This window comes from Chaetura pelagica, unplaced genomic scaffold (assembly GCF_000747805.2).
Source record: "Chaetura pelagica isolate M959 unplaced genomic scaffold, ChaPel_1.0 scaffold118, whole genome shotgun sequence".
Lineage (NCBI taxonomy): Eukaryota > Metazoa > Chordata > Aves > Apodiformes > Apodidae > Chaetura > Chaetura pelagica.
In genome coordinates, this window is record NW_009954408.1 from 317,570 (window position 1) to 340,325 (window position 22,756).

General features: G+C 40.1%; 1 protein-coding gene across 1 annotated transcript in view; it reads left to right on the forward strand.

Annotated features, from left to right (window-relative positions):
- Positions 1 to 3,092: 3,092 nt before the first annotated feature.
- ARMC2 (armadillo repeat containing 2) overlaps positions 3,093 to 22,756 on the forward strand; it is a 56,867-nt gene continuing 37,203 nt past the window's right edge. Inside the window, exons 1-6 of the mRNA XM_010004351.1 lie at positions 3,093 to 3,252; positions 4,537 to 4,610; positions 6,951 to 7,119; positions 8,907 to 9,114; positions 12,047 to 12,097; positions 20,918 to 20,988. Of these exons, the coding sequence (XP_010002653.1) occupies positions 3,093 to 3,252; positions 4,537 to 4,610; positions 6,951 to 7,119; positions 8,907 to 9,114; positions 12,047 to 12,097; positions 20,918 to 20,988 (733 nt within the window). The remainder of the gene's footprint in view (positions 3,253 to 4,536; positions 4,611 to 6,950; positions 7,120 to 8,906; positions 9,115 to 12,046; positions 12,098 to 20,917; positions 20,989 to 22,756) is intronic.

Consider the following 22,756-nt stretch of genomic DNA (forward strand, 5'->3'; position numbering starts at 1 on the left):
GAGGGGGTTCCCTGAGGCGAAGGGCCCGGCGGGACGCTCTGCTGGACGGGGCCGGAGAGCAGGAACCGGAGGCTGTGCAGGAGGGGCCGCAGAGAAGGATCCCCCGCCCCATTTCCCGGGGTGAATCCGCAAAGCCCCGGGGTCGGTTTTTATTCCGCAGGTGCTGCTTGTTTGGGGAGTTCCTCTTGGAGGTTTTACCTGAGGGCTGCGCTGAAAGTCTTCGTGGAGCATTGCAGGCACAAGTTCTTGTAACTTTGTTCTTACTTCTTGGTTTTTTCTAAGAATCATCGAATGTCTTGGGTTGGAAGGGACCTCTAAAGGTCCTCTAGCCCAACCCCCTACAATAAGCAGGGACATCTCACACTAGATCAGGTTGCTCAGAGCCCCATCAAGCCTGACCTGGAATGTCTCCAGGGATGGGGCCTCCACCACCTCTCTGGGCAACCTGTTCTGAAGAACTTCTTCCTAATGTCCAACCTCTCTGCTAATGAAGCAATGCAGCAGGGAGCTCAGGCAAGCATTCAAACCAAGCCACAGGTTCCCTTTGCAGCGTAAATGGTTAAAAATTGGGTTTTGGTGGATTGGAAGGGTAACTAACACTGCCCAAATGGAAGGACTTACCTAATTAAGCTTCTTAGTTTAACTGTGAAGAACATGTACATAAATCCCACGAAAGACACATTTCAATGTCAGAGCACAGAGATTTTTGAGAAGGAAATAAAATGGTGTCCTTCAGAAGTTAAATGTAAGATATTAGATTAGTTGAGAAGATTTCTTTTAAATTTTAGCATAGTGGATGAAAATATATAGGCCAGAAAAGAAGAAATATGTATTAATTCAAATTTATGACCTGTAGAATCATGTTGATTATCTCTTAGTGTTTATTCACAGCTATTGTTTCCATGTATGCTGGATAGTAACTGGATCAGACACACAGCCTACACAAAAGGCCTTCCACTTAAAAGTCAAAATCTTCACTCTTGAGTAGCTGAAAGAACAGGGAATGATAATCAACCTTCTCTAGTCATTCAGGAATATCAATAATTGCTCCAAACAAACTGCTGCAGTGGAATTCCTCACTTAGCTCTTGGAAATCATGTTGTAATAGGGGGAAGAGTAAGGAGCACAGAGAGCCAAAGTCAGTGACAGTGAAGAAACGTCATGGATGGGGAGGTAATCAGAAGGGTTGAAAACATGGACAGGTTCAGGCTTCTGAGCTGTTCCTGTGTTTTGTAGTTCTGCATCTTTTAGTGAAGAGGTTGGCACTCTGCTCCTCAGCATCCAGTTTTATCTTGGGTAGTTTAGCTGAAGGGGTTGGATTGTGTATAATTAAAGAAACGTAGCCAGAATCTAAAGGCTCTGCAAGAGAGAACAGAAGAGGCAGTTGGAAATGGAACAGGAGGAGGAAGTGAACTAAGAAACTAGAGAAATAGAGTTTTCTCTGTAGTTTAGAAGCAACCAAGATGGCAGTGCCTGATCTACTGTTGTTTCATTGTCATTAACCATGTGAGAGAATAGAAGTTACCAAATTGGCTGAGCCAAAGACAGTGCAGAAACATGATTTTCTTTTTAGGTACGTTTAAAAAGCAGAAGAGGGATTTTGGGTGGTTTAAGGCTAATGGTGAGTTTGCTGTAAAATGGCAAGGATGGTATGTACAGAGATCTGCAACAGGATAGTGATTGATTTTGGGAGGGGGCTGAGGAGATGGTAAAGAAAGTCTTTCTTTCACTGCCTGCTGCATTTGCTAGAAGATGCAGTAGGACAGAACACTGACTGAAAGTTTGGGTTGATAATTTCTCTTACATTAGTGTTATCTTTCTTTGCATGTGCTTGGGGGTGGGCTGGGAAGGTGTTTCCATTTAAAAGTGGGTTGCCTATTCTTTCTCATCTCTGCTTATCAATTTCTGGTAACTGTGCTTCAGTTCCTCCTAACAATAGCTCTGACTTATGATGAAGCTGCCCTTGGTAAGGTCAATAACTTGTATGTTCTAAATGCATTGGAATTAAAGTGTCTCTTTATCATATTATTGAATTCCTATTTTGGTTATGATGCTGTATAAGTAATGAAGTGTTAAGAAACACCCAGAGGGCCAACCACATCCTGGGATGCATCAGAAGTGTAGCCAGCAGGACCAGGGAGGTGTTTCTGCCCCTCTGCTCTGCTCTGGTCAGACCCCACCTCGAGAGCTGTGTCCAGTTCTAGTGCCCTCAGCACAGGAAAGACATGGAGCTGTTGGAGAGGGTCCAGGGGAGGCCACAGAGATGATCCTTGGGCTGGAGCAGCTCTGCTCTGGAGACAGGCTGGGAGAGTTGGGCTGTTCAGCCTGGAGAAGAGAAGGCTCCAGGGAGACCTTAGAGCAGCTTCCAGTGCCTGAAGGGGCTCCAGGAAAGCTGGGGAGGGGCTTGGGACAAGGGCAGGGAGGGAGAGGACAAGGGGGATGGATGAAAACTGGAAGAGGCAAGATTGAGGTTGGACATGAGGAGGAAATTGTTGGGTGTGAGGGTGGTGAGAGCCTGGCCCAGGTTGCCCAGGGAAGCTGTGGCTGCCCCATCCCTGGCAGTGTTGAAGGGCAGGTTGGATGGGGCTTGGAGCAGCCTGGGCTGGTGGGAGGTGTCCCTGCCCACGCAGAGGGGTTGGAACTGGATGATCTTGAAGGTCCCTTCCAACCCAAACCATTCAATGATTCTATGAAACAGATTTTCTGTAGTATTGGAGAGCACCTTGTTTGGCCCAGAAAGCACAAGGGTCCTGACTGTGATGTATTTTAGCTCCCTCTAAAAAACTGTAGGTCCTCTGTCAGATGCTTTCTGCTCTTTGGTGTTTCCTGCAGACCTGAGGACCAGAGAGCAAAATGCAGTACCAGTGAGCCTTGTTTTCCACTACCTCCCCACCATCTAGGATCTTGTGATAATACCTTTCTTCACTACACTGCACTAGCATAAACACTGATGAATGAATGGCTTGTAATTTATATTTAGTTATTTATTTATATTTAGTACGTTCCATATATATTTTCTACGGTGTTCTTCCTGTGCACTACTTTGCAGAGGAATGCAGCCTTCAAAGGCAGAACCATCCTGCAGCCTTTCCATGCCAAGGCAGAAGACCCACTCTGAGATTATAAATGAAGCCAGAAATTTTCTACGAACGCTGGGAACTCGGAGACCATTTACACCTACAGAGGATCAAAGGAAACTTTTTGGATCTGGATCCTCAGGAGCTCCTCAAAATAGACCCCCTTCAGTTTTTAGGTACTGTGGCTTTAAGATTTTTTTTTAAAAATATCCTTTAGCAGCCAGGTATTTGATTCTGTCATTGTGTTTCCAGTGATTTTTTTCCCCCGTGTTAATCCGTATTCCTAATCACATCCTTTGCCTTCTTCTAATGATCCATATTCCTGGTGCTAATCTACATGTCCAAGAAGTTCCTGTGGATTAGAGCTTCCAGAGGCAGTCATTACATTAGTTTGGTATGTGGAGAGTAGCATAGGAAAAATGTCTGTAGCTCACCTTTTTCTTGAGACAATGAAGGCTTTTAATTGAGAGTCTTCAACTTTTCCCTAGAAACTGTGAAAGCTTGCATGTTTCCATATAAACTGTATGCTAGATCTTTTTTCACAGCTTTTTCAGATCTTACAACATAAAATTTTAGGCCTTTAAGTATGAAATGCTAATTTTTAAACAAAGTTTATACTAATCCAAAATAATTTATTTGTAGGATTTTCTTACTTAATATAATTCACAGAGCTCGATAGATCTGTCTCTTGTGACAACAGAGAAAAAAATGTATATGTTGGGCTTTTTACCATTTTCCCAGTAACTTTTTAGCCCTCCTTTTATATCAGTTCTGTAGCGACTGTAGGGAGGAGATAGTAGCTGCATTTGTAATGCTTGGTGTTAGGCATTCCAAGAAGGAAGCTGCAATGGGTTGGAATGGCCATAGGGGGAAGTCAGTGTCCATGCTGATTTCATGGCAGCATGACTTCAGGCCCTGCACCTATCCCATGTTTACTGCAGAGTGTTGTGCCCCTACAGAAGGCAGGAGCCTGAGAGTGACTTGATTGTTTGCTGGCCACCAGGTAGTGGGATCACTCTGCCCAACACCTGTGGTTGCTGTGTGTGTGCTTATCCTGTGCGTGGGCAGGAGCAGGCTCAGACCTGCACAAACCTGAGGTTTCTGCTTTTGTCAGGGAGTTTGGGCACTAACCACAGTTGGGTTTGTGCATGAATTTAGGCTCATACAGATTTGAATTAGAATTATTAGAGATGTGTATGAAATAAAGTGTACCATGGCAGGTGTGGTGGCAATCTTGTAATTCTTCTCACTTGATGCTACTGAATTCCTGGATATCAAAGTTAAATAGCATTTATGGATTAAGAGTGGTAACATAAAGTGCTCTGTCACTCTTCCTTTCTTCCTCATTATCCATTTGCAAAGAGAAGAAGCATGCAATTAAAAAACAACCAAAAAGCCAAACACCACCACACAACATTGGGTCTTCTTTATTCATGTTATGTTTAATTTCTTTATGCTTGTCTTCATGCATCCAGTTTTGATGTGGCTGAATCAAGACCAGTGCCTAGTGTACGTCTGAGCCCACTGGACCATGTGAGTACTCTGGAAATAACTCCTGCAATACTGACAGAAAAGTATTGTTAGGAGAAGATATGGCTTAAATAGGTTGGGGAGAAATGGAAGCCTGTTGTAATGTTAATCTGAGACTCACTAAGTTGGTTTTGTCATTTTTTTCCCCCAAAGAAGTATGACAATCATTTAAGCTATTTAAATGTTGCTAGATTGCGTTGTAATTCTATGTGACATTAAGAAGAATCAGAAGATGTAAGGGAGGGCCCAGTGCTAGGTCCAGTTCTGGGCTTCCCAGTACAAGAGAGGCATGGAGCAACTGGAGAGAGGACAATGAAGGGCCACAAAGGTGGAGCAATGTTGAGAGAGCTGGGACCATGCAGCCTGGAGAAGGCTCAGTGGGGATCTTATCCATGTATATGGATACCTGAAGGGAGGGTGCAGAGAGGATGGGGCCAGGCTCTTCTCAGTGACAGAACCAGAGGCAATGGACACAGACTGAAACACAGGAGGTCCCCTCTGAACTTCAGGACATACTTCTTCCCCTGTGAGGGTGATGAAGCCTTGGCATAGGTTGCCCAGGGAGACTGTGTAGTCTCCATCCTTGAGTATCTTCAAAAGCTACCTGGATATGGTCCTGGGCAATTGTCAGTAGGGGGGTTTGGCAAGATGACCTTCAGAGGTCACTTCCACTATTCTGTGGTTCTGTGATCAATAGCTTGAAAGTAATTAGGTTGATTGTGCTTTCTATTTGAGTTACATATCTATAAAATGTAATGATTACAGTTTATTTAAAAAACAGATAGAGGTGCTTGTGAGAACTTCTCTTTCCCCTGTGTGAAATTTTTGAATTGTTTTTAATTTGTAAGTGTATCTGCTTTTTCAGGGGTTTTTTTCATTATTTATTTATTTATTTAATCTTTAAATATAAGATTGTCATGATCATTTAGTACCTGAGGGAACAGAGCCTGCTAAAAGAAGTAAGTATGCTTGTGTGTATATTGTTTCTTAAAGACAGTGATCTAAATGTGGCAGTCTTTAGGAAATTAGGAGACAAAAGTTCCAAGACATGTTATACTTCAGTAATTTTGATAAGGGACTGTGTTTATATGAATCAAGTGAAAGAATTCTGACCATACTTAGATTTAGATTAAATATATCTACAGTTGGATTTAAATGCTCGTGTTAGATTTTCACTTACTTGTGTGTGAGAGGGGAAAAAGCCTAAAGAAAACTACTGTTAAGACCAATGCAAAAACTGCCTTTTCATTGAATCACGGAATGGTTTGGGTTGGAAGGGACCTTCAAGATCATCTAGTTCCAACCCCCCTGCATGGGCAGGGACACCTCCCACCAGCCAGGTTGCTGAGAGCAACCTGGAAATACTGCTTTAGTGCTCAAAACCAGGTCATATAGATGTGCCTCTAGAACTGCTAGTACAGGTCTTTGGGACAACATTTTTTTCACAAATAGGCATACTGCAGATGATTTTAAAAGCATATGAGGAAAGTAATTAACTCTGAGCTTCAGTTGCTCCACTCAGGCTAATTTTTGTTTTCTACACCCATGAATGTTTACTTTTAAATTACTTTCTCTGGTGCTAATGGTATAGGTATCTGCCTTGATTAGTGCAATGGTGTCATTAGGGTCTGGATATGAAAATTAGAAATTCTTTATAAGCAAACCTATTTAACTCTTACCTGTTCTATTCTGGGCTTAACCCTTCACAGAGTCACAGAATTGCTGGAGTTGGAAGGGACCTCCAAGGATCATCCAGTCCAACCCCTACTCCAGCAGGACCCCCTGGAGCACATCCCATAGGGCTGCATCCAGGGGGTTTGAATATCTCCAGAGAAGGGGACTCCACAGCCCCCTGGGCAGCCTGTCCCAGGGCTCTGTCACCCTCACCCTCAGTTTCTCCTAATCTTTCAGGGGCACTTCCCATGTTCCAGGAGCTTGTGCCCGTTGCCCCTCGTCCTGTTCCTGGGCACTGCTGAGCAGAGTCTGGCTCCATCCTCCTGCACCCACCCTCAGACACGTGTAGGCAGTGATCAGGTCTCCCCTCAGCCTTCTCTTCTCCAGGCTGAACAGCCCCAGCTCCCTCAGCCTTTCCTCAGCAGGGAGATGCTCCAACCCCCCTGGCATCTTTGTCACCCTCCCCTGGACTCTCTCCAGCAGTTCCCTGTCTCTCTTGAACTGGGGGGCCCATAACTGGACACAACACTCCAGCTGTCGCCTCACCAGGGCAGAGTAGAGGGGGAGAAATAATTTGTAGAAGTAATTTGATTTTTAAAACTTTTTTGGTTATAGGAGACTGACATTATCCATGCTTTTCTTAAAACATTGTCTTTGTCTTTGTCACAGAAACCAATACTAGTCACTTTTGCAGAAGATGAAGCTTCTTCCATTTTCCTTCCAAAGCCTCCTGCAGATGCTGCAGGGGTTAGAAAAGCCAGCAGCGCTCGGGCAGGTTTATTTAGAAGAATTTCTGAGGGAAACTTCCCTTCTGCTAAAATGGTTCCTCCTAATCAGAGTAAGAACGTTTTCATGCACATTATTTCCTAGATAAATCACTAGGTGGGTTTTAATGCATGATGGGTTTTAATATTGTTAATTGCATTATTTATTATATTAATGGGCCTGCATGTCCTTTCAAATTAATTTTTAAAAAATATTTAACTGACTTTAAGGCAGTTTTGATAATGTGATTTCCAAAAATTCTAATGGCTCTCACTTCTGAAAGTAAGTTGAAAATTACACAGGTGCCTTTATTTCCTATAGGTTTCTAAGTATTGGAATTTTTACTGAAAGTTTTCTTCAATGGGTAAAATTAACATTAAATGCTGGAGTGCTTAAAAAGGTAATGAGATGGCATCATCTAAAGAGATTCCCCAATGGATTATTGAGCATAAAAGGAGGAGTAAAAAGGAATGATGCCCTGACAGGCCTGTAACTGCATTGTATTTGTTGTTAAGAGTTTCATTAGAGGAGACTTAATAAAGGTTGCTAAGCATGAGATTTAGAAGCAGTTTTCTTGCAGATGGGAAATGACATCTTGGTTTCCTGCACATTGGCTCATAATAAAATGTGCTGGAACTCTACAAATGAGTCTTCATTAAAGATAATAATGACAATTCTTACACAGCCTAGGCCTGGTACTTTACATGATAAACTGAGTATCTCAGTTTTTACCTTATTGCAAAGTAAGTCTTATACAAAAAGTATTAAACTTTACTTCGTTTTTATGTACATATTCTATAAATATGTATTATATAATATTATATAATGTACCCTTATACATAGTTTAATCCATTAGCCTTAATAAGTTGATGTTACTAATTAGAGAGGTTGAGAACCTAATGTAGTTATTGCCTGAGTTTGCCTCTTCCTCCCATTTGAGGATTGTGCAGATGTTTACATTTCAGTGTCTTGGGCCGGTTCTTGTCACGTGTACATCCCAAGGTGCAGGGCTAACAGCTGCCTTTTCTTGAGTGAAATATGATCAGTTTTTTCACAAGGTACAATCCACCCATCTTTGCCCCTCTGCTCTTATAAGACTCCACCTGTGTTCAGCTCTGGAGCCCTCAATACAAGAGGGACATGGGCCTCTTGGGATGAGTCCAGAGAAGGGCCATGAAGATGATCCTTGGGCTGGAGCAGCTCTGCTCTGGAGACAGGCTGGGAGAGTTGGGGTGTTCAGCCTGGAGAAGAGAAGGCTCCAGGGAGACCTGAGAGCACCTTCCAGTGCCTGAAGGGGCTCCAGGAAAGCTGGGGAGGGGCTTTGGAAAAGGGCAGGGAGGGAGAAGACAAGGGGCATTGGCCTTAAACTAGAGCAGGGCAGATTCAGATTGGGTATCAGGAAGGAGTTCTTTACACTGAAGGTGGTGAAGCACTGGAACAGGTTGCCCAGAGAGGTGGTGGAGGCCCCATCCCTGGAGACATTCAAAGTCAGGCTTGAGGAGGCTCTCGGCAACCTGATCTAGTCAAAAAGGTCCCTGTGCACTGCAGGGGGCTGGACTAGATGAGCTTTAGAGGTCCCTTCCAGCCCCAGACATTCTGTGGTTCTATGACAATGGAAATTAAAAAAAGAGATGAAAGATGAAAATGTTAAAGCACAAAGCCAAAAGACTTTAAGAAATGATGTTCAGAAGAAGGCACTGACTACTTTGCCTTAAATAGTCTGAAGCTTTCTCACCTTTTCAGTTGATAGAAGCAAGGTTTGATAATGTAACAGGACAAACTGATTCATTTTGAGCTTGGTTGCCTGTATTTGTTGTGTGAGAACACTTCTACATCATGTGTTCTCTTTGGCTCTTTCAGATGAAGAGAAGCCAGAGTCTGAAGAACCAGCTATGATAAATAATCTATGCAGCAGTAATGATAACTGCTTAGCAGAGCACAGGTCAAACACACCATTTAATGAGGAAAGTCGACAATTAATTTGTAACGAGTGTATCAGCAGATCGGAGAGGGAAGACTTCCTAAAAGGGACAGCAGGAGAAGTTTTATTTCAACTGAGAAGAGGAAGGTCAGTATTGCTCCTGGATAGTAATGTGCTCCTTCCCAGCACCCTCTTCCTAAATACTCGATGATGCAAGTATCAAAACGTTTAAAATTGGTGGAATTTGAAAATTGCAAGATTTATACATTAAAACAAAGCTATCTTTACATTCTTAGGAAAAAAAATATCTTTGCACTTCTGTTCTTGTTTCTAAAAGTTTCTAAAAATTTGTCAAAAAATTGTTGGTTGGAAGTTGCTTGATAGGAAATAGCTTTAATTTTGCTTGATCATTAATATTTCAAAACTGAGTCTCTTAATAATTGTGTATAGAATACCCAAAATTAAATTCAATGTGCTTTCTTTTGCTGTTCAAGCCTGTTGTTTTAAGGTGCTGCACATTCTCTCCTCAGCTCTACAGATGGTATTCAGTTCTGGTGCTGGGAAAATATGTGATCATACAAAACCCAGGATTAAACTCTTTGGCAGTAGAGGCAGAATATTTTGTGACTTTGGTTTAGTTTTCTTGGTTGTTTTAAATGACCAAACAGATATAAGAGATCAATGAGACTCACAGGCACAGTCTCTTTTGACTGAACCTGGGTCTGTGGCTCTAGGTTCAGTGGAGGGATCAGTTGCTGTGTTAGTATTTGGACAAACAAGCATTTTGTGCTAATAACATTGACAGACCTGACAGTCTCTGCAACAAAGAATGAATAGCAGTTTATTTTCAGAACACATCCTCTAAACACTTGGTCACTTTTAAATATAAATGCTTGCCACTAGATATCATCTTTCTAACATGTTTTTATGCTTAAGAACAATCAAGGTGATGATTTTTTTTTCCTAAGCACCTTTGATATTAAGGAGTATGTTATTAATTTTATAAAATGTATCACCTTTCATTTACAGACTTGATAATACTGAATAGTTTAGAGAATGTTGTCTACTGAGGTTGCTAAAGCAAATGATACATAGCAGAGCTATCATGGCACTCTTATCTTAAGCTGAAAGCAGGATGTGAAAAAAAAACAAACAGCAAAAGATTCTGAAAGACTAGAGACTTTTTGGAGAAAATAAGAAGCTCCCTGAGTATGGAGGGAGTGAAACTGAGAAAATAAGCTTAGTGATAAAAAATTGTGAGTGAGGGTAGTAAGTAAAGTCCCAAGGAGAAAGCTTCAGTGCAAAATAATTTTCTCCCATTAAAATCAGTGACCCAAAAGACTTATTTGGGCAAAGACTGTATGAATTATCATAATTAAGTATGATACTTAAGTTACTGTAATTTTACTTATTTAGTAAAGGTATGTTATGAAGTACTTCAGTGTTACAGTTGAAATGGTTCATTAGTTGATGGTGTCCAAGCATCTAATAAGAAGGAGTTGGTTGATACTTTTTCTAATTGAAAAGAATGATCAACCTTCTGAATAATAATTTTAAAAGCAGGCATGATTGAACAGTTCTGTCATTATACACCCTTACTATCTGTTCAAAATTAGATACCTCTCCTTTATGAGCTTCAGAACTCAAGTTTTTGGTTTTGGGTTTTTGTTGCTGGTGCTTTTTGCAGTCACCCTTTCATATGGCATCATGAGCCTTCATCATTTACTGGTAGCCTGAACCACAGAATGTCATTTATTTACCTTGATTACCTTGATAATTTTTGAGAATCACTGGCTTCTTTATTGAAATATACTTAGGGACAGGCAAAACCAGCCTATTACCAAAATACTGCTCGTTGCAACATGAAGTTGGGTGGGACATTTTCACTTTGGTTTCTCCATTTAAGAGGAGTTTTAGAAAACATATAAAAGTTGAAAGGGGAAAATTATATATTTTCATTTTTATATTCTTTAGAGATCATTATGCATACTTAAGAATAGCTTGTCAGGGTTGATTTCTTGTAACCTCTGCTGGCTTAATTTCTTTATGACCTGCTACTTACTCTTCTGACATGTATGTTAACATGAGAGCTAAGACACTAATGATTCTAACCATAAAAGATGGAATGTTAATATCCAGGTTTGAACCAGGAAGTGTTGTACTAGAGGTAGTTGAATCACCCATCATTAAATTATATCTCAAATTACTGGCCTTCAGGTAATAAAGAAAAATGTTTTCCAGTCTTGTTCTGACTACAGGAAAGCTGGGGAGGGGCTTGGGACAAGGGCGGGGAGGGAGAGGACAAGGGAAAATGGATGAAAACTGGAGGAGGGGAGATTGAGGTGAGACATGAGGAGGAAATTGTGGAGTGTGAGGGTGGTGAGAGCCTGGCCCAGGTTGCCCAGGGAAGCTGCCTCAATTCTGTGTCTCAGTGATTTAAAACCCTTGCAGGAATTAAGCAAGAGGATTATAGGAATAGTATACTTTGTGCAGGGGAAGGTGCATGGAGTTCTTTACTCCCCTTTTCCCACACTCCCTATATATGTACCAAAATATATTTTCTATTCAAGTTCTTTTTCTGTTCATGATAAAACTGCAGAACATGTCAAAATTGCATGGCAGATTCCTGCCATTAATGCTATTGCATTTGTTTCCAAGAGAACAGGAGGGAAATATTTCATTCCTGCAAGAGACTTGCGTGCTTTCATAGAACCATCTCAAATTCTTTTGTTGTCCCAAGGACTGATGAAAAGAATGAACAGTTCTAATGAAATCACTTCTGCTTTATGAAGATACTGAGGGGAAGAAGAGAAAAGAAGCTTTTGAGGGAAAGAGTTACTTATTTTTTGTTTGCAATTCTGTTTTTCAGATAACCACCTACTTAGAATAGAATAGGCATATTAATTGAAGCTGTTTGAATGTATTGATATGTTCATCGAGGAAAGCAAGGAGCAATTTTTGACAATCATAAGGTTCCTAAGTTTTGTTTCCATCTTCAGCCATTGTGTCTTGCCATCTATTGTGATTGCTATAGAAATCAAACTTCTGAAATGTTTCCTGCATTCATATATTTCAACAGAAGTGTCACCAGTGATGGCAGATTTGCTGATGAAGAGCAACAGTTTCCCTGGTGAGAAAAGATGGATTGTTGTTTTTTTTTTCTCCCAGTTCCTCAATATTCTGAAAGCTTAGATGTCATTCCAGGACTCCTTACAAATATAGGTGCCTTAAGTGAGGAAAAGCTTGATGGCAAACAGTTGATTTCCAGGTGGCCTGCTCTAGACTTTTAAAAATAAGTGATTTAAATAAATAACTGCAAAAGAATTAGATGCTATAGATGCTATAAAGAAGATGCTATAAAGAAGACAGACTATACCCCGTTTTCTGACACCATTGCTGCCCTTATTAAATGACTGTTTAACAGAATCCTTGAGAGGTATTCATCAGCTACTTCCGTAAGACCAGTTTCTTATGCTTTTTAGAGTTTTGGAGTGCTTCAGTAGAAAATTATAAAAGCAGGGGACAAGGGAATGCTGGAAATCACTTCTGTCTGATTAAACTAGCTTCACATCTGTGCCCAAAATACTCATTCCTTGTCTCCTCAAAGAGAAGGGTTTCTACTGAGGAGATAGATTTCTTTCCTCAAGGGAAAACCCATTCTGTTTTGCTGTGGGTGAAATTTTGAAATTAATGATATAGTGTGAATATTAGGGTTTTGTATGGTTTAGGTGATACTACTTCAGATTATCCAGACTTCTTTCAGGATTTGTCTTTTCTTGTTACTTATATTGGCAACTTCTGGACTTCTCAAAGTCACGGAAACAGGAAATTAATCCACTCCTAACTAATCTTTCTCTGTTCATAGAATCATAGCATCATAGGATGGTTTGGGTTGGAAGGAACCTTAAAGACCATCCAGTTCCAAACCCCTGCATGGCAGGGACACCTCCCAATAGACCAGGCTGCACAAGCCCCATCCAACCTGCCCTTCAACACTGCCATGGATGGGGCAGCCACAGCTTCCCTGGGCAACCTGGGCCAGGCTCTCACCACCCTCACACTCCACAATTGTCACTCCTCCAGTTTTCATCCATTCCCCCTTGTCCTCTCCCTCCCTGCCCTTGTCCAAAGTCCCTCCCCAGCTTTCCTGGAGCCCCTTCAGGCACTGGAAGGTGCTCTAAGGTCTCCCTGGAGCCTTCTCTTCTCCAGGCTGAACACCCCAACTCTCCCAGCCTGGCTCCAGAGCAGAGCTGCTCCTGCTATTTCTGCCTCAGTGCCACTAGCTACTGAGATCACTAATTTAAGAAACAGTTGAATGATGGGAAAGCTTTCACAGGTAGAGCTTTCTACAGTGTTTTCCAAAGAAAGTATGACACCTGCCCTTCCAAGAAGGTGCCTATTTTTGTATTGGGTTAGAGTATACTGAGATAAAGTTTAGAGTGAATTAATTCTTTTTTTCAGAGCTTTATATAGACTTCTGGATACAGCAGCAGGCAGCTGTTGCCTCCAGTCTCTTCACTTGTGAAAGTGAAATTGTAGTTCAGGCTCATATTTACTGCCTGCTCCAAAGGGATTCTTTCCACTCTACTTGTTAGTTTAAGGAGAAGGTCAATGGTCTCCACATCCAGAAGATTTAGGTCTTGAGCGTCTTTATTACCAATTGAATGGTAATTCTAGAATGGGAAAGCATGCCATGCAAGGGGTAAAGAAAAAATGCCAATTCAGGCTTGGCAGGACTATAGTAACAATGGATTTAGCTTTAATTTTTGTCAGGCTGAGAATGCTTTTGCAGGATTCAAGTGAGGAAGATGAAAGTGCTGTGGTTTTCAGATTCAAATATATTTAGGCCAGTATTCCTAGGTGTTTTTTTTAATGGTTGGAATTAGGCTATTAGTTGTCTGCCTTCTTAAAGATACCCCATCAGAAACAAATGTCCTTAATATTTTCTATATTAGGTAGAAGATGCAAATAGTGTGAAGAATAAAAAGGATAAGGATGCAGGTTTTTAATCCACCTATTCTTCTCTGTTTAACATGTGCATTAAGTTCTTCATCAACAGCCTGTGTAACTAGAATATTATGTCCTTTTTTATTGCTAGAGCTGACATAAATAATGGACCATGGCCATGATTGTGTTTATAGAGGAATTGTTATTTGCTCATCTTTAGGATGACTCAGAGTATAGTTGGCCTATTTGTCAACATATTCTTGCAAGTTATGTTGCCTTTCTACTGTTCATCCTTTCTCATATCACTGGTCTCAGTTATAGTTTCAATTATAGTTTTCATTCCCTTTATTTTGTCTTTTCTGGTGGTGTTACTTCTGATATAATCCCCTACTATTCCTGAAATAATTTCAGGACAACTGTATTATCAGTTTTTCAATTATTTGCATGCTTTTGAAAAGCTTTGTAGCTGAGAAACAAGACTGACTAGAGGTTTGTGTAATTGGTTGAATCATTTGATTTATTTAAGTTTTTGCAAGTCATTTACTGTGTTTCCGTTACGTTTCCTAAAAGGAAAACAATCTTTAAAAATTGAACTGTTATATTAATTCTTTTTGCTTTGAAGCACATCTATTATTTCTTCTTTCCACATGGTGTTTGGATCTCTTTTGTTTGTCCCTGAGATGACATGGCAGAAAGTTCAGTGGTAGTTGAGCAAAATAGGGACACATTCTCTCAAGTGGCTCAGTGAAGGTAAATTCTTTGTCTAAAAAAATAGTTCCTTGTGAGTATAAGTTATGGATCAGGAAGAAACCACCTGGTTTAAAACATCAAATCCCACAAAAATGTATTTGCCACTGTTGAACCAGTGAGAGACACTACAGAATGCCCCATCCCTGGAGGTGTTGAAGGGCAGGTTGCATGGGGCTCTGAGCAACTTGGTCTGATGGGAGGTGTCCCTGCCCATGCAGGGAGTTGGAACTGGATGATCTTCAAGGTGCCTTCCAATCCAAATCATTCTATGATAATATAGGAAACAAATTCTGATGTCCTTTTGGCAATATAAAAGGTCTGGATTATATAATTAAATAGGAATAAATGGATTAATGAAAAATGGCAATGTTAATTGGCATATGGAAAAGTTAATGTCTCTGAGGGTGAATGATGAAGTAAAATGCTAATTTTTCTCATTTTGCCAAAAGCTAAAAAACAGTTCCCATTAGTTGTTTTGGCAAAAACACTGTAATGTTGTTTACACTTCCTTTCAAAGTCTACAGAGCAATGGCTTGTTATTAAAATCAGTAAGTATGGTTTAGAGCTAGAACTCTTTTTTCCTGGTCACTGAACAGTTAGGGTGGAAGAATCACGGTGGCTTTGAACATGAAAGTGCTCATGTTCTCATGTGGTGGTTCCTGAGCACTGTGTAACTGAACCTCATCTGAGATCAGTCGTAGTCTCTCTCACTGCCTCCAGCACCACATCTGACTCCTCCTTTGAATTGGGGTTCTTACACCACCTTGTCCCATATGCCAGAGGGTCATGAAGCCATCCAGAGGGGCCTCAACAGGGTGGAGAAATGGGTAGACAGGAACCTTGTGCAGTTTAATGAAGACAAGTGCAAAGTCCTGCACTTGGGGAGGAACTCCAGGCACCAGCTGGAGGGCTGGGGGCTGTCCAGCTGGGAGGCAGCTTTGCAGAAGAAGACCTGATGGTCCTGGTGGACACCAGGCTCATAGAACACCTAAAGTTGGAAGGGATCTCAAAAAAACATCTTTTGTAGATAAAGGGAGCCTGGATGACATTATCTCATACCCTGTTCAGTCGTGTCTTGAAAACCTGCATCACTTCTGGAATGCTGGGTCCAGTTCTGAGCTCCTCAGTGCAATAGAGATATGGAGCAGCTGGAGAGAATCCAGCTACTAAGATCATGGAGATTTTTCTGTGAGGAAAGGCTGAAAGAGCTGAGACTGTTTAGCCTGGAGAAGAGAAGGCTCAGAAGCAGTCTTACCAATGTATATAAATAGCTGAAGGGAGGGTGCATTGCGACACCCTCACCGATTTTGTGCCAAGAGCTCTTCCTTCTCCCCCATGGCCTGCACTCAGAAGAGGAAAAACTAGTTATTTTCCTGTGACTGTTCTTTTTGGAGACTTATTAGTTGTGTATGTTCTCCCAGCACATCATTGCAGCTTTTCCCTCTGTAGTCCATATAGAATTTGAGATTTTATTTTGTTGAAAGGAAAGTAAACAACTGCTTCAATAGCCAAGTGATCCTTATCAGTAGAAGGGATGCCATCCTGGATACTGCTGGCATTGAAAACAAACCCAGATTACAGTGCAGATATACTGGATATACATGTCAGTAGCAGCTCAAAGAACAGTCTTTCTAAATGGCATATCTGTTTCAGGATTCCCCACACCCAGAGAGGTGGAGGAGGCCCCCATCCCCTGAAACAGTTGGAAGGACTGAGCTCTGATCTAATCTGAAAGAACACCTTTGTGCCTAGTGGTGCTTTTCATACATCTGGCTTGCTTGAGCAAGAGGCTTGAAGAGGTTTTCCTGTGAGTGTCTGTACTTCCTGGTTTTATATCTTCTCTGATACACTAAAAAGAGGTAGTTGAAGACAAGCCTTTGGACTAACTAAACTGTGTTCTGTTTCATATTTTTATAAAATATGAACATGTTCAGTAAATATTAGTAGAATTGTAGTTTATGCAGGTGACACCTGTGTGTTTTTCCAAGTCTCTTCCTAGTTACCTTTCCTGGTTTAAATGTTGCTGATGTTTGAGATTTACTGGAAGGTTTTGTGTGGAGCTAACTGAGAGAAAATCGTGGTTTTTTAAGTCAGACTCAATGAAATCCTTGGATGCTATGACTAATATTCCTTCTATTTCTGTCAATGGAAAGCAGTTTGGTTCTTCTGATGTGTTCAACCTCCTCCTCATCCCAAGGAAGTTGCTTTAAGCAGTCATGTAGAACATGAGACAGAACAAGAGATACCTATAAATGCAAAAGAAAGGGGGCTCTGCACAATCTTGTTATCACAAAGTTAGCAATTCATTTTAATTTTCTTGTTTGAAAACAGAAAGTGAATGTATTTCCAGACAGCAGCCAGTGTCTTCTGTGTGTGGCTTCCTTGCAGCATTTACTCAGGGTGTGCTGTGCACTGTCTGCATGTGAGTAGCTCACTGCCTCTGTAGGACTCCGTTCAGATTCTGGTATTCAAGGGGCAGTCCCAGTTCCTATTGCTCCTTCAAAAGAGAGAGTCCACAGGTTCAGTTTACGTGGGTTCAAGGGAAGTTGCTCATAGTTTCTGGAGTAGTAAAGGTGTGTGAAACGTTGTCACTTGGATGAGCAGATAGTATAGGACTTAGAGCCTTTTCCATGCCCTTTGCCCTTATCTTTTGTTCATTCCCCATTATTCCTACTCTTCTCTTTGAAAATTGACCTTCATGTTCTTCATCCTTTGTTGCACTGTCTCAGTTACTTTGCTTCTCTCTTCTCCCACTTCCATATTTCCTAGTTTTGCCTCCTGAAGTTGTAAGAAGATGTAGGCGTTACAAGAACCTTAACATTAGGAGAGAGGTGTCTACAGGGAATGCCTTTAAGTTTGACAATTCAGAAAATAATATCATGGTCTCTTTTCTTTGTTATTGAGCTTTGCTACCTCAGTGATCAAAGGTGCTTGCTAGATACAGTTCTGTAGAGAAGCACTAACTTGTTAGCATTAGGCTACATGTCCCTCTAAACTTATCACTACAGAATCGATGGAGCACCAGGGCTACATCTGTACTAATACTTAATAAAAATTAAATAAAAGAGTTAGTTTCTGACTTGGTAGGCAACTGCTGTGTCATAGGTTATGTTAATACAGTGAAAGTATTTTTAACTCTTCCCTACCACACACAAAGTCTTGCTGGGAATGTCCCTATTTCTGCTTGTCTCTGCCCAGGCAATTGTCAAGCAAAGTTTCTTGGACCAAAACAGTAGCAGGGACCTGCTAAGGGTCTAACTGGAAAGATGTGGTCCAGAATTCAGGCCCGTTGTCAGACTCTATTATTACAAGTAAATAGGTAGCCAAACTGCCAGATGTCTGAGGCCCCACAATGTGAGGAAGGAGCCCAAGCATTGTTCCTCTAGTGGGATCTTACACCTGTGTGTGAATCAGACCTTGCTGTTGTGTGCAGCTTCTTTGGAGAGAAACAGCTTAATTTTTTGCCTCTGGAATGCAGTTCTTAGAAGCATCTGGAATACCACTGGAGTTGAGAGTTTGCAGATTTACCACTAACAAGAGGCTCATGGCAAGAACAAGCAGTTAAACCTCTAAACATGCAGAATTTCTGAATAAATGCCACTTCTCTTAATTCTGCATTCTTTCAGCAGGGAAAAATATGGGCATGCTACTGTGGTGCTGGCTCACCATCCTTTTGGAAGTCCTCATAGTCTTTGTACATCCAAGAAAGCAGGGATCCTCACAGGTGCTACTGTGATCTCATATAAGAGGGATAGAGATGATCCAGTTACCAAGTGTTTTTTTTCCCCTCTGTAAATCATCAGAACCTCTGTCAGTTGATTTCTTGATGAGTCCTTTATCAGATGATCAGATTTCTGCCAATTGACTTAGTTTCCAAGGAAACCACTCTCTTGACATGCCAGTTCCCTTCAATAGTAGGTAACTTATTTTTTGAGTAGGTTGATTACATTTTAGCTGCATAGTTCTTAACAAGATATTGCTGCTCAAGTTTCAGGCCGACATGAAAGTGAAATGATAGCCAAGAAGCAAAAGTCCTTGTAACTAAAATGGAGTTGGCAGCATGGTAAGGATACATAAAGGGATTTTATAATCACTCACAAAATATATGTACAATATTGTACATGCTCCCTAAAGGTAGGCCTTCCCATCACTCATTCTCATTTATGTATGTATTCAGTGTACTCTTTTTCTGAAAATTATGAGAATTCCCATTTAACTATGAAACTTCTGAGGACGTTTCCCAAAAGTATAGATAGTTCTGTGAATACCAGCACAACAGGAATCTGCTGTCCTGATTCTGTAGGTCTCTAAACTGGTCAATACTGGTGTTGAAGAAATAATAGTTTCCAACCAACCTTTTCTTTTTTTTTCTAAGTTATTTTTTACACAGTTCAAACTTTGACATAATCTTATCCTTTGTCTTACATGTGGCTTTTTTATCTGATAAGTGTTCAGACTACCACATCCTTTGCTTCACTGTCTTTTTTTTACTCAGCTGGTTTTAGTTCATACAAAACTTGTAGGATTTTCTGTGTTGAGGTTTCTTGGATTCATCCTGTGGAATTACATTTTCAGGGAAGAGGTACAGTTGGATACAGTTACAGAACATTTTTTCTGAGGAAAGCAAACTCAAACATCCATGTTCCTATATGCAAATAATATCCTCATGCCTACATATAATTCTGAAAATGGTTTCTGAATATAGCTGGGTTAGTATGAGGTGACTGGAATTGTTATTCTCTTGCTTATCTGGTGTCCTCTTAGGTTATAGTCTTGATTTCAGGGATGTCTCTTAGGATAGTTTCTTAAACTTTTAAAGTTTGTAGGACAGAGTATTCACATAAATGGAACCACATTTTGACTTCTGTTAATACACTGAGCTGTATTTAATGTGTGCTGTAGAATGCCTCTTTCTTACAGATGTTAGTCTATTATAGAGTCAAGATGGAAGCACTTGTCTATTTATTTTTTTTTAAAGCATTGCTTCCCCAGAACAGTAGGAATTGCCATGTAGGAGCTGAAGTAATTTCAAGATAGTTGGTGTAAGCATTTGGATTTTGGAGCACTTATATCCTCATGCTGTTAAAAGAAAAAGCATCGTTTGCTGCGAGCCAGGATGATGCAAGTGTTCCTCAGTAATGTGATTGCCTGGAAATTTTTGAACTGATCAGTGTGAGCTATCCAGTACCTTTGGTAGGGAACTGATCTTACAAGAGCTTTGTCTTTTATTCTGTCTCCATCTGTTGACAGGATGACTTTCATCTTCTGTCTGGATGGGCAGACAGGATTTAGGCACCACTCCAGCAAACCACTTGAACAGTTGAGGCCTTATTGCAACTAAATGAAGAGGTTAAAAAAAACGCTGAAGTAACATTGTTACTGTTATCTTTGGAAGGAAATTTAGGAGATGAGGTTGTACCAGTATGTGAACTGTAAATGGAATAAGAACTGTTATGTTGAACATACAGTGAGAATAGAAAACATGGATTAAGATCTTTGTCTTTAATGCAGAATTTTAAGGAGGAAACATTCCTGTTTGATAGCAAAGTCTGTATCTTGTGTATTTCTTCTAGATCAGTGCTGCTTGACTGTGTAGCTGGGCAAACAGTAGATTTATCACAGATGTATGTGGTAGTTTCCTCTGGCCAAAGAAAGTCTAACCATATAATCATCAGGAATTGTGGCATTGCTGTTGCTTTACAAAAAAATGGACAAGAAACGTGTTTCTTGGACTAACAGAACCAGTGACCCCTGCACAGTTTGGAATAGTTGGAATAGGAAGGTGACTGATGTCAAATTCTTCAAAAATTCTTCTAATGAGATCTTTTAAAAGTTTGAATTCTATCAGAAGTAATCACTGTCCTGGCGAATGGATGAACTTGGGTTTTTAAGCTTATATTTAGTTAATAAACTGATGATAGAAGAAAACCTGGGTCTTTCTGAGTTCAGTTTGGTTCAGCTTTCAGTTTAACTGTTAAGTATTGCTCTAGGTTTTGTGTTCCGTAACGGTGACCTCTTGTGGTGTAATTATGTCAATAGTTCTGAAGGAGCTTTCTGTAACACACACTGAAGGGAGTTGTATTTATAGATCATTTTTAATGAGCAGATGCCCTACTGACTTAGTAAAATAACTTATAATCTTTTCCAATTAGTCATTAATATGCAGCTCTCATACTAAGCACATGTGAAGAAAGAAGCATTTTGGGCATTATATTCTGATATAATCTGTGTGTGTCTATACTGTATCTTTTAGTGACCAGATGAAAAAGCCTGAGACAAATTCATCACAGCCAGGGAGTACAAGCTGGAAGAGAAGAGTAACAGGTAATTCATAAAGCATTTCAATCTCCAGTCAAAAAATATGAAGTACAAACCAATAGAAATAATCTATTTTTTGTAATTTGAAGATCCTCTCCTTCTGTATTCACTGAACAATTTTTGTATTTGCTAGATAATTTTTTTTTTTACTGTAATTGATAAAGAGGAGCAATATTCAAGGGATCTTCCCTCTAACATTCTGTTGATATTTTCTAACTTGCTTTTTCCCCTGTGTAGTCTTGACAATTTGCCAATCCATTAACACCTTGTTTGCCCATCACTTTGTGTAAACTGGCATAGTTGCAGAGAAACTACTAAAGTTATGCCAGGCTATACTGGCTGAATATCAAGATTCTGGATTGCCCTGCAGGGATGCATTTGGCTATTTTTACATAACAGCTTTTAATTCATGTTTCCTGATATGTTTCATAAATGGCATGTGGGTATTTGAGAGTCTAGTATGGAAACTTTAAGTTTCTGTTCTGCTATTATTATACTTCATTGCTGTTTTTCTAGAGCTGAGAAGTTGCATTGCTCTGGGTCATTCTGGTGAAGGCTGTAACATGTTCTGCTTTCCTTTCCTTCAGAGGAGCTGAAAGTATTTACTATGTTGTGAGATTTTCTGTGGGGCAGTGTTTTCTCAGTTATAAGCCTTTTAATTTATGTGTGATAGTTTACAGGTGGTATTAAAAAAAGCACGTGTTACTAGGATTGTTTCTTTTTATACCTACTTCTTAAAATCATGATATAGCTTCCTTATTTTGTGCATTCATCTTTAATCCCAGAACGAACACTGGGATAGCAGTAGGAGTTCTCAGTCATTTCTTCTCTATAGTGGGGTCCTGGAGGGAGTGTTCATTTCCAGATTATTTCTATTTTCTATTAAAATTTGTGATGATACTTTCACAATTTAGAGAGGAGGCAGACTGTTGTAATACTGATATATTTGTAGCCACTCAGTATTCCATGAAAAGGCTAAACATGATAAGTCAGGCAGTACACAGCTTTGGAAAGCTCAGTGTTGCTAAGGCTCTTGTATTTACATGCTAAAAACAGCAACCAATAAATGTAGACTGATTAGTGATTTTTTTATTATTTTTTTTTTGACCAGAATGCAAAGCTGTTGTTAAGACCTATGAAAGACTGAGACAATGAACTTCAACTTGCTGAATTCTTTTGCTTGAGTATTTTTGCTGTTGAATTGGGATTCACTGAATTAGAGGGTTCAGGACAGCTTCTGCAATATTTTAAATGCAATTAATGCTGTAACTTTTCATCATCACTTAAAAAATCTCTCTCAAGTGAGACAGATGCAAGTTTACAATATATTAATGTGTCTTTTCTTTTGGATCATTTATTACCTGTTCATTCTTATTGCAAGGATCAATATTTTTTTAGTAAAGGCTGATTATCTTTTTATTTATTTATTTTTTCCTGGTTTTAACAGAATTTAACTAAAAAAAATAAATAGTAATGCCACTATGACTTTTAGGTTGCTCTGTTTTCCTATTGAAGGTGGGACATCTGCAGCAGAGGGGCACAAAATAATCTGTTGCTTTTGTTCTGAATTAAAAATGGATTTTATCATTTCTTCTAGTGAGGAGTTTGGTTGTATCTGCAAATGCAAACATGGACTATTCTGTTTCTTACTTAATAAAGTTAAGCATGTGCATAGTTAGGAAATCAGTCCCATCATTCAGTTTTAGAGGGTTAGTTACAAATTGGAAAGAAAAGAAAAAATTGAGTCAATATGTGGGTTTTGTGGCAGGAAGGA